The 11955-nt window shown below is 62.7% G+C and overlaps 1 protein-coding gene across 10 annotated transcripts in view; it reads right to left on the reverse strand.

The window, feature by feature from the left end:
* ANKRD11 (ankyrin repeat domain containing 11) overlaps positions 1-11955 on the reverse strand; it is a 164415-nt gene that overhangs the window by 4582 nt on the left and 147878 nt on the right. For all 10 annotated transcript variants that reach the window (XM_059906099.1, XM_059906093.1, XM_059906100.1 and 7 more), the window contains 4 exons: positions 11781-11923; positions 9089-9236; positions 2326-8771; positions 20-118 (listed from right to left, as the gene is read on the reverse strand). In XM_059906099.1, coding sequence (XP_059762082.1) covers positions 20-118; positions 2326-8771; positions 9089-9236; positions 11781-11923 — 6836 coding nt within the window. The remainder of the gene's footprint in view (positions 1-19; positions 119-2325; positions 8772-9088; positions 9237-11780; positions 11924-11955) is intronic.

The raw sequence follows: 11955 nt of genomic DNA on the forward strand, positions 1-11955 counted from the left end.
CCCGCGGCCGCCCGCTTACCCGCTCGATGCTGTGCTGCAGGCGCAGCTTCCCACGCACGGCCTCCTGCTGCTTGAACAGCTCCTTCAGGGGCTCCGCCAGGGAGGGAGGGGGCGCGATCTGCGGTCACAGGGGGAGACGGGGGTCAGCGGGGGCCGTGACTCACCCCGGCTGCCAACTCGCAGGAGTCACCCCGGAGACCACAGTCCCGTGAAGACGCGGACGCGCGAGGTGCTGCCTGTCCCCAAGAGTAGGTGAGCGAGCGCCCGTCCGCCCCGCGTGTGGCTGTGAGGAGGGCGGGCGGGGAGGGGGCGGCAGAGATGGGGGAGGAGGCGAGGGAAGCTAAGAACAGAGGGCATCTGCACCGCGGCCCTTGTGCGGCCAAGAGGGGATGGAGGAGGGGCAGGGTGTCCTCTGTTTACCGCGGGCTTCACGCACCCTGAGTAACCGTGAGACCCAGTGGGACACAGCTGCCCAGAGGCCACACGAACAGGACAGCTGGGCCCGCCCATCTTCCCAGGGCATCAGCGAGGGAGAGGGCTCGCCCGGGTACCACCCCCAGATGCCAGAGGCCACCCTTGAACCCGGGAGGGCGCTTCTCCCGGGAGAAGAAGCCGGTGCTTCCGAAACACACAGGAAACGTGTCACGTGTCACAACAGCACCAGATGGGCTGGAGCCTCTCGTGGGGCCAGGAAGCGAGAGCGTGTTCAGGAAGCACGGGACTGCCGAGGAGCCCCTGGTGGCCGAGGCCAAGTAGGGTGCGGTGGCTCGTGTGGCCACGACCTCGGGCTGGAGGAGAGGAATAAATAGCCCACGGTACAGTGGCTGCCTCAGACAAGACCCTCTGAGGGGCTGGACTCGAGGCCCAAGCTCAAGGTACATGCTCTCTTCCAACTTTTCGGTCTAAGATTATCTCAAAACCCGAGATGAAACCACCCAGCCGGGTCTCTTTGGCCGCACGTCCTGCCCATCATGCCCCTGGGGGCCAGGGCGCTGGCCTCCCCTTGCCTCTTGGGCGCCTACAGTGGTCTCTGTACAGGGGTCTTGTTTGGGGCTGTTGTGGGTGTGAGGTCACCTCCGTTTCACCCTCCCCGGCTCCGGAGGGTGTGGGAATGAGGCCTCGGCCTGCCCTCACCCAACAGCCTGGGCCTGGCTGCGGGGCGACAGGCTGTGAACCGGAGCCCGCCTCTAGAAAGGACTGAGCTCCAGGAGACACACAGGCTGCTGCGGGGTGAAGTCGGGTGGCGGGGGTCCAGGGGGAGGCAGGAGCACAGCGTTCTCTCCAGTTTCCAATGCTCTATGGTGGCCACGGTGCTGTTTGTCTAAATTTTAGTTACTGAAACCAAACAGCAAAAGTCTCACTGACCAGGGATCCCAGGCCAGGTTCCCCTGAGTCCAGTGCCTCGGGCTCCCCCTCTCTGCCTGGGAACAGGCAGCGCAGGCCGAGGTCTGACAGCAGGACCCACGCGTGTGACGTAACCCCACGGGGGGGGGCCCGTCCCGGGCGGCACTGACAGCCATTACGGGGGCTTCTCCCAGGCCCGACAGACAGAACAAGCAGAGAGCTGGGCTTTTCCTCACGGGGTGGGGGTGGGGGTGGGGGTGGGGTGGTCAAAAAATGAGGCTAGTCGGCCACACAGGTGTGGGTCGGCAGTACCTGGGGAGCATGGCGAAGCCTGGGGGCGGGGGCGGCTCTGGGCCCACTGAGCACAGGTGGCTGAGATCAGCTTTACTGGCCGTGACGCCTGTGCCTGCTGCTGGGGCGTGGGGTGGGGGGGGAAGGGCAGCACGTGCAGGATGTGCGCTCCCTGCGTGACTTTGTGTGCCAGGACCTGCCAATGGCCTGCGTCCGGGCGTGAAGAGGGGGTGGGGTGTGCATGGCGGGGCTCGGACAGGTTACATCTGCACAGACGTGGGGCGAACCACCCAGGGGAGGGGGCACGCGAACAGACGGCCGAGAGGCGGGGCGTGGGCCTGACTGGGCAGGTGGTGAAGCCTGGAAACCCAAGGAAGGACCTGCTTTGAGGAGGCAGAGAGGTGCCCTCAGGTCTCTGGGGGAAAAGGACTGGGGTCTGGCCTTGGGTTGGCAGCGTGGGGCCGCTGGGGGCCAGGGTTGGAGTCTGGGGAGCCCTCGGGCTGTTGAAGGGGGTGGAGGAAGCACTGAGCCAGAGGCGGGGCCAGGCGTGCCCCACGTGGGTGGAGCCCGGGTCAGGCGAGGTCCAAGCATGCGGACTGGGTGGGAGCCGACACGGGGCCGACGGGGAATGCCAGGGAGGACAGCGCAGTGGGCCCTGGGCCTGGGGGCGCCCCCCGGGCAGGCACTCACCACGGGGATGTGCAGCTTGCTGAGCGGCTTGCCGTCCAGCAGGTAGGAGCCGGTGTAGGTGACGTACTCGGCGTAGCACTGGGGCGCCTGCGGGCTGATGTAGCAGAGGATCTTGCGCTTCTCCTCGATTTTCTTCCTGATCTGCAGGTACTCAAAGTACGGGTTGGCCCTGTCGCTGTGGTAGGGCTCGATGTCGTCCAGCTTGATGGCGTCCACGATGGCAGCCAGCGTCTGCTGGATCACCTCCCGCGTCTGACGTGTGGACGTGTGCATCTGCTGGGCCAGCTGCTGGCTGGAGCGCTGGAAGCGGCGTTTGCGTGGGTGCTGGGCCTGAGGGTCGTCGTCCTCGGAGCCGCGGCTCTTGGCCCTGGGGGTGGGTGCGGCCGCGGGCTCCTTCTCGGCGGGCGGCGAGCTCTGCTTGTGCTGGTTGGCCAGCATCTGGGCCCGGGTCCTGGTCATGCGCTGGGGGATCTCCTCCACCTTAGGCGCCTTTGGGGCTTCGGCTGTCGGTTTGGGTTCTGGCTCGGGGGCTTCAGGCTGGACGCCATCCGGAGGCCCCTCGAGCCCGGCACCGTCCTGGGGGCCGGCCCCCTCCACTGCGCGGGCCTGGGCCGAGCCGTCCCCGGGGGCGTCGGGAGCACCGTGGGGCATGGCCGAGGGCTCTGGGCCCTCGGCCTGCTCGTCCCCACTCCCCGGCGGATGCTGCTCCGAGGGGGCTGGCGTGGGCCCGCGGCCGGGGGCGGGGTCCTCGGGGGCCCTCCCCTCCGGCCCGGCCCCGGCCTCCACCGTGGCCTCGGGCAGCGCGGCCGGCTTCGGCTCCTCCGGGGGCTCGGGCGCAGGCTCGGTAGTGAGCCGGGCGGCCGCCTGGTCAGGAGGCAGCACCAGCTGTTCATCAGCAGCTGCCACGGAGACGTCCCCGCCGCTCGGGAGCGCGGGGGTGTCGTCCAGAGGAACGAGAGGACTCTCTTCCACAGGCTCTGCTTCGACGTCGGAAACATCCTTCGTCTGGAGAGGAAGCTCCGGCAGCGAGAAAGGTCCCAGGTCGAGGTCATCTTCGGCGGCGGGGAAGGCACCGGGCCAGGGCACCGGCTCCACCTGGCCGAGGGCAGACAGGTTGTGACCACTTTCCAGGAAGTTATTCTCCAGGGGACCCAGGGCCTCCACCTGAGCCACGGCCGTCACGCACGCAGGCTCGGCGGGCGCGTCGGGGGGTGCTTCCGGGACGGACTTGCAGTTACTGAAGAAGGACTCCAGCCTGGAAGGAGGGGCGAACGTGGCTGGCTCTTCTGAAGCAGAGACGGCGGCCGGCACTGCTTCCCCGGCCTCGTTCTTGACTTCCAGGCCCGGCTCGGGGACCGACAGAGGGTATGAAACGGGGGACACCGGGTAAGGGGGCTCCGGGTGGAGAGACTCGGCAGGGCAGAAATGTTTTGGGGACTCTGGGAATCTCTGTGGGGACTTCAGCAGGAGGTCCGACCCCACGGGCCAGCTGGTGGGGTTTTCGGGGGTGCCCCCGATGAGGCCAGAGGGGAGACCCTGCTCCACAGTGGCGGGGTGCGCCCACTCGACCGGCTCCTCTGTGATGACGGTGCTGAAGGGGCCCTCGTCCAGGGGCTCCAGGAAGCTGGGCTCTGGGGGGATGATGGCCGCGGTGGCCTGCTGGTCCTCCGTGGCATCCAGGGGAATGCCAAGGTCAGGGGGAAGGGCTCCCTCCATGGACGGGGCCAAGAGCTCGTCTCTGTGTGAAGGGGGGGACTTTGTCGGTAAGCCAGAGAAGGCGCCCTCTGGGGAAGGGGTGATGTTGGCTGCGGCCGCAGGCGGGCAGTGCAAGGCGTCCGCTTTGGGGGAGGGGATGCCATAGTCTGGGGAGTAATACCCCGGAGACAGGCAGGCGAACTTCTCGGTGGGTGCTGGGGGCCCCGGGGCCTTGTCCTCCGGGTGCCGCCCCGGCGAGCTGTAGCTGGGTGCGGCAGGGACGCTCTGCTGTCTGAACAGCTTGTCCCCGAGTCCGAACTCTTCCTCAGGGGTCCTCCTGATGTCCACAGACACGGAGCGGTAAAGGTTCGTGCACAGCGGCCTCGTAGGTGTCTGGCCCGGGGTTTCTGAAACCCCGCTCGCGGCCACGGAGAACCTGTCGAAGAAGGAGGGCGAGCACGCGCTGGCGGACGTGCTGGACACGGGCTGGGGGTCTGCGCAGTCGAACATGAGGTCAGGGTAGTCGTCGGCGCTGCAGGACGGGGTCCGGGGCGTGTGCATGGCCTCCTCGTAGCTGGGGCAGGACACCACCGAGGCGGGGGTGGGGACCCCGGTGGGCCGGCCGTGGTCTGGCCTGGGGGAAGCGGGCAAGACCTCTTTCATGTGGGGGCCCGCCAGCCAGTCTCGGGGGTCCACCACGGGTCCCGGGTGGGGCTTGTTCTCGGCAGCAGGGGCGGCGGGAGCGGGCTCCTTGAGCTTCCTGTCCTTCGGGGCAGGGTCCAGCCCCAGCGGCTTCTTCAGTGGGCCGTCCAGGCTTTTCTTCCGCCCGTCCTCGGCAGGCCTGGCCTTCTCCTTGAGCTTGGGGTCACCAGACCGGTGGCGCAGCTTCTCCATCTGCTTCATCCTCTCCTTGTGCCGTTTGTGGCGCTCCTCGATCTCCAGGTCCTTCTGGGAGAGCATCCGCTCGAAGCTCGTCATCATCAGGTCCCCATCGCCCAGGAGCTTCTCCCGGGGCCGGACGTCTTTCTTACCTGGGTCTCTGACCGGGAGGAGCTTGTCGTTCCCGTTGCTGAGCTTCACGGGGTCGCCCCTTTCTTTCTCCAGATTCTCCTTGACCTTCTCCTTCAGCTTGGCCTCGCTGAGCTTCCCGCCCTCGTCCTTGGGCTTGTCCCGGAAGGAGCCGGGAGGGTTGTCCTTGTCCCTGGCGGCAGGCTTGAGCTCCTCCCGGTGGTGCCGCGGGGGCCCGTCCCCGTGCCGGTCCCGGTGCCGGTGCTTCTCCCGCCGCCTCTTCTCCTTCAGGAGGCTCAGGGTGCTAGAGCCGTAAGGCCTCAGTTCCTTCTCTATCTTCTTGGCAGGTTCTCTTTCAGGATCATTTTTCTCCTTCTTTTCGGTAGAAAACAACTCGATGGTTTTCTCTAACTCGTCCTCTGCGTCGGCCTTGATGCTGTAGGAGAGGCCGTAAGCGTCGGTCTCCAGGACCTCCTTCTCGTACGGGCCGCTGTCCTTCCGGCCGCCCGCATCCTTGCAGTCGTCGCTCTTCTCTTTCTTCTCGGGCTTGTCCTTCCTGATCCGCTCTCGGTCGTGGCTCTTTTTGGAGGACGACGAGGCATGCCGGTGCCGCTCCCTCTCCCGCGCCCGCTCCTCCGGGGGCTCCGGGAAGGGCACCTCCAGGAGGGCGCCGAGGCCCGGGTCGTGGCCGCGGTCCGGGAAGCCGTCGGACGACGCGTCGCTGCCCTTGTCGTTGGAGTCCTCGCGCAAGTCCTGCAGCGCCGCCTCCTCCAGCCGCTCCAGCAGGCTCTTCTCCGCATCGGCGCCCTTGCCCGCCTTCCTCTCGCGGCCCTGCTCCCGGTCGGGCCTCTCCCGGTGCCTGCTCCTGGCCCTCTCCTCCGCGGGGGGCCTCCTCTCCGCCTTCTCAGGCAGCTTCTGCCTGCCCCTCTTGTCCTGAGTGGCGTCCACCGACGCTCGGTCCTTCCGGTCCTTGTACTTCTCCGTGGACTCTCTGTCCTTCTTCTCTTTGTGCTTTTCCAAGGTTCGTTCTTTCTTGTCCTTGCCCCCGTCTGTGGCGCCCTTCTCCTTCTTCTTCTCCCGGATTTCTTTGTCTTTCTGCTTCTCCGCGTGCTGCCTGTCGGCCGAGTGCTTCCGGTGCCTGTCGGGGGGGTGCGGCTCCCGCCCGTCCTCCCTCTCGGGGGGGCCATCCCCCCGCCCCTCGCCGGCCTCCCCGACTTTGAATCCGCTCGCCGTGTAGTCATCTTTTTCATCTTCGCTTTCATCAGTGAATATATCTGCAATGTACCAGCTTTTCTCTTTGCCCTTCTTTTCATCTTTTTTTTCAGAGAAGTCCTCCGAGAGAATGCCGGGGAAAGTCTTCTCCCGTTTGTCTTTACCTTGGTCGAGAGATGCTTTTCTCTCTTTGTCTTTGCTATGCACATCTTTGTGCTTTTCCTTGGCATCCTTTTTCTCTTTAAAACACTTATCAAATTCCTTGTCCTTCTGACATTTTTCAAGGATCAGTTTCTCGTTTTTGTCCTTGTCACTGGACTTCTCTTTGTACTTCTCTAGCTTTAGCTTCTCCTTCTTCTCCTTCTCTCGCGCCGGGTGATGCCTCTCCCAGGGCTCCAGGCTCTTCCCGAAGTCGCACTCGGGCCTGTCCTTGAAGACCCCCTCGCCGCCGTGCTCCTTCAGGTCCTCGCGGTGCCCCTCCTCGGGCTTCGCGCGGCCGTCTCTGCGCTCCCTGGCGGCCTCGGGGGCCTCCTTCCTGTCGCGGCCGCCTTCCGCAGCCTCCCGCCGCCGCTTGTCCTTCTCGCAGAGGTAGCCGGGCACGGCCCTGGGCCTGTCGGCCGCGTGCTCCCTCCTCCGCTCCGAGCCCCGCTCCAGGCCGTCCCGGTCTTTCTTGCGAGAGAAGGTGTCCCTGTCAGGGCGCTTCTCCCGGGCCTTGCTCTCCCGCCTCTTCTCCTTGCTGTCCTCTTTCACCGTCTCCAGGATCAGCCTGGCCACGGACTCGCTCTTCATGTCCCTGTAGTCTGTCACTGGAGAGTCCCAGCTATCTTCCCCTTTGAAATCGAAGGACGAGTCTGACAAGTCAGAAAACCACCGGTCCTGGTCGTCAGAAAGACTAAACTTAGTGTCTTCGTTCTCCAGAAACTGGCTTTTGTTACAATATTCATCAAAAGCAGAATCCTCCCTGTACACTTTTTTGAGTTTTTCTTTATCTTTGTCCTCTTTGAAGGTCTTCTCCTTCTCTTTTGAAATTTTATCCTCTTTAAAGTCATTCTTTTTCTCTAATTTTGAGGGCCTGTCTTTGGACTTCTTCTTTCTTTCCTCTTTGTAGAGCCTCAGCTTTTCCTCTTTTGGAGATTTTTCCTTCAGCAGTTTCTCCTTGTCGGCTTTGCTGGAACGGTCCTTCTCCTCCCGGAAGGCCCTGCCCCCATCCTTGTTCAGGTCCCTGATTCTCTTGAGCGACTTCTCCTCTCTGGAGACCTTGATCATCTCGTCCTTAAAGAGCCACTCCTTCTCCTCCGACTTCACCTTGCCGAGCTTCTCCTCCTTCTTACAGTGGTCCCTCTCGTGCTTCAGGCCTTTCAGCTTGCTCTCAGCCGGCGCGTCGTCCAGCAGGACGGCCTTGTCTGCCCTCTGCTTGGACTCCTCATACTCGTAGGTGAAGCTCTTCAGCTTCAGCTCCTGGCTGACGGAGCACAGCCCCTTCTCCTTGCTTTTGTGTTTATGTTTCGTCTTGTGCTTCTTGACGACCTTGCCCTCCTTGTCCAGCTTGGGGATGGCGCCGTCCCCGCCCGGATGGAAGGAGTTCCTCCTATCGGGCAGCGTGCCCTGCAGGCCGGCCCTCTTCCTGTGCTCCTGCCTCTTCCTGACCGGCTTGAGCGACTCCACGCTGGAGCCCTCGGAGGAGCCGTCAGACTCGCTGCTCAGCCTCGTCCTCGTGGAGTCTGTCAACGAGCTGACCTCGGACCAGGCTGGGGAGGAGATGGTTTTCCAGTTGTCCGTCCGCCAGTGCTTGGCGTGCGGATCCACGTGGCCGGGGTTATGCTTCTGGGGGGCGGAGCTGCCGTGGGACGAGGTGGAGGAGGCGGACAGGGAGCTGAACAGGGCAGGGTCCTTCAGCACCAGCGGGGACTCCTTGAGGCAGCCGGGGCTCCCCGCCGAGTCCCCGCCGTCCTCGCCGCTCTCCGAAGACTCGCTCTCGGACTCAGAGGAGCAGAACTTGTCGCTCCTCTTCCCAAACCGCACTTCTTTGCCCTTTATTTCTTTCTTTCGCTTCTTTTTCACTTTATTTTTTTCCTTCTGCTGCTTGGAGTTGGAAGGCTCCCGTGTTTTGCTACCAGGCAGCATCGTGTGAGCTGAGAGTCTCAGCTTCTCCCCGGTCCCCACGGCGACACCGACGTCCTCCTCGTCTGACGTGTCCGACAAGATGCGATGAGACGCCTTCTTTGGTGCAATCGTGCTGTTTTTAGTGTAACTTTTCACTTCCATTTTGGGTATAGAAATAAAACTATTTGACTTAGTTTCTTTCCTGTAATCCTTTTTCAGCAAGTGTTTGTCGTCCACGGGAGGGACTCTGTCCTGCTCGTCGTCCTCGTCAAACTCATACTCGTCCTTGACGGGGGTCACAGTTTTCTGGGGCTCCGGATTCTTAGTCTTGTGCTTCAGGCCCTTCTCACACTCGGAGTCCGTGTTATTGCCGTCGACTGAGCTGGAAGGTGCGAATGATGGGGCGTCGTCCTCCTCCTCAGAGCTCTCTGCGGGGACAGGGGGGAGGAGGTCAGAGGTGGTTCAGGCAGGGGCTGCGGGCGCCTGGGGAGGGGAGGGCGCCCGCCCAACGGGCACGTCACCTGGCTTAGTTCAGGTTGAGGCCGGCCCTGGGCAGAGGGGCCACAGAGAGGTCTGCACAGACATGGGGCTGGAGGCCCTGCACAGAAGCCCCCCATCCCGGCTCGGGGGGACTCCTTACGGTCCAGAGGCTCCCGTCAGCAGCAGGCATCCAAGCAGGCTGCCGCGAGAGCCCTGCCGACCGTGGGGACGCCACCTGCCCAGCCCGCGCCCCCGCAGCACTGACCGGCCGAGCTCTCCTCGCTGGACGTGTAGGTGCCCTTGCCCAGCAGCAGGTTCACCATGGTCGGGGAGCTGGCCACCTTCAGCGGCGTCTCGCCCTTCCTGTTGCTCTGCTGGGGGTTCCCTCCGTACCGGAGCAGCAGCTTCACCACCTGCGGAGCAGTGAGAGGCCCGTCAGGGACCCAGGGACCCTGGCCACCATGCTGACGCCCAACTGCGGCCCCTTCGCAGGGCCTGAGCACGACCAGGCCAAGGGGTGGAGACCATTCGCGCCGCCTGCGAGGCCTCTCCCACCACAGACCCACCACTCACACAGGCTGCTCCCCTCGTGCCGCCGGGTTCCTGCAACTTGGGGGGAAGGCTTTTATGGGGGCGGGGGGGGCGTGTTACACAGTAGAGAAAACAAAGACCAAGCTTGTGCAAGCAGGTTTATTGCATGTTTTCATTTATTGCAGAAAGTAAGATTACCTGTCGCTAATCCGTGCCCAGGACCCACTGAACGCAAGGACAGCAGACCTCACTTTCGTACGCTTCAGATGCCGTGTTGTCTACAGACTAAAGGTCTGTGGCGACCCTGCACCCAGCAAGTCTACTGGCGCCATTCCCCCGACAGCATTTGCTCACTTGGTGTCTCTGTGTCACATTTTGGTAGTTCTCTCAGTATTTCAGACCCTCCAACAGCAAAAAGATCACGACTCCTGGAGCTTCAGGTGACAGTTACATTTTTTAGCAATAATGTATTTCTTTTTTTTTCTTTTTTTTAAGGCCACATGGCGCAGCATGCAGGATCTTAGTTCTCTAACCAGGGATTGAACCCGTGTCCCCTGCAGTGGAAGCGTGGAGTCTTAACCACTGGACCGCCAGAGAAGTCCCGCAATAATGTATTTCTTAACGAAGGAGTGCAAATTGTTTATAGATACTGCTGTTGCACACCTAACGGCAACTGTCCAGGGCAGACAACGTTCCGATGTACCAGGAAACCAAAGAATTCTGTGTGACTCGCTCCATCTCGATCCTCGCTGCACTCGGGTGGCCAGGGCGGAACCCACGGCCTCCCCCAGGTGCCTGGCAAACGGGACGGCGGCCTCCACTTCAGCCTGGGCTGCACGCAGCTGCACCTGGGTCTGCATGGCGGGAGCAGGACACCGCTTCCTGGGCAGGAGCTCCCCTGCCCTGTGACAAATCACCACGGTGTTGGACAATCCTGGCGCCACAGTCAGGGCTCTGGTCCCGTGTCCTTGCTGTCTGCCAGCCGAGGAACACCCCAACTGCTTGAGGCCACCATGTTCCCTGGCTACGGCCCTTCCCTCTGAGACTAGCAACGCAGGTGAAGTCCCCTCACGCTGTCCTCCCTCCGGCCGAGAAAGGGTCTCTGCCGTATGCAGCCCTGAAGGCCACCAGCCCGCGCGGAGAGTCCAGGGTCATCTCCCATCTCCTGGCCCTCAGCCTTCTCCTCTCTGCAGAGCCCACACCTGAGGCCACATGTCCATGTCTGACTGCTCCCTAATAACAAGTTTAAAGACAATTAGAAAAGTGGAGATTCAGGCGGCGGCCCTCTCCCTCCCAGCTCCATCACCTACCAGCCAGCCAGCCTCATTTCACCCATACCCCATACCTGCCCACTGTGCCGGGTATCTTTTTTTTTTTTTTTTTTTTTTTTTTAAATTTTTGGCTGTGTCATGTCTTAGCTGCGGCCTGCGGGACCTTTCATTGCGGTGTGTGGGCTCTTTGTTGTGGTGCGTGGGCTTCTCTCTAGTTGCGGCACGCGGGCTTAGTTGCCCCATGGCATATAGGATCTTAGTTCCTTGACCAGGGATCAAACCTGCATCCCCTGTGTTGGAAGGCGGATTCTTAAGCACTGACCACCAGGGAAGTGTCTGCCTGCCCCAGTTGTTTTTAGCAAATCCCAGATATTTCATAAAGTTTTTCAGCATACTTCTCTAAAATGGCTCTTAACAAACAGTGACAACAAAAACCCCATAATGCCATCATCTTCCCTAAAACGTTAACTGATTCCGGACATCAGCTCTGTAATCAGCGCTCAGGTGTCCCAGGCGTCTCGGCACCCTGAGCCCAGAGCACCTCCCCATCTCTCCCTGCGCCGACGCGTCATTTTCACACTGGCCACACCGCCGGTTCCCTGACACCTGCCTACAGTGACCAGCGGGGCTGCCACGACAGACCAGACACTCAGCAGCCGCCATGTGTCCTCATCCCGCGCGCCATCCCATCTCCGGCCAGGGGCCTCTTGGACAGCGTGGCAATGACCGCGGCCAGACCCTCACCTGCACGTGCGGCTGCTGCGTTGGACCGAAGGGGACGTGCCCCAGGTGCTTGCGGCTCCTGGGCTGCTCACCCCACGTTGTCTGCCCCCGTCCAGGCTGCCGGCTCTGGCAGCAGCACAGGGACGAGGACAGACAGAGCACCCCTTCCCCTGGGTATGGCCACTCACCTCCTAATGGCCGACCACACCTGAGTGGCCAGAGCAAGGGCCCTGACACACAAGCCACAGACGGCGCCAGAGGCCATCCAGGTGCTGACCCAGGATGAGAAAGCTGGGCTGGGGGGAGGTGGGGCCTGTCAAAGACTCACTTCCTGGTCACCCCGCAAACAGGAAGGACAGAGAAACAGGCGGCTATGGACCCGTGCACAGTCTGACGGCAGGCCTGCCATGGGGTCCGCGGGGAGGCGCCCACCTTGTAGTGCCCATTGTTGGCGGCGTCGTGCAAGGGCGTGTCGTCATCCAGGCCCTTGGTGTTCACCTCCGCGCCGGCGGCCAGCAGCTGCTTCGCGACGTCGTAGTAGCCCCGGTTACAGGCCTCGTGCAGTGCGGTCCAGCCTGGAAACAGACACTCAGCACGTACGTGACTT

Source organism: Balaenoptera ricei, chromosome 19, assembly GCF_028023285.1.
Source record: "Balaenoptera ricei isolate mBalRic1 chromosome 19, mBalRic1.hap2, whole genome shotgun sequence".
NCBI lineage: Eukaryota > Metazoa > Chordata > Mammalia > Artiodactyla > Balaenopteridae > Balaenoptera > Balaenoptera ricei.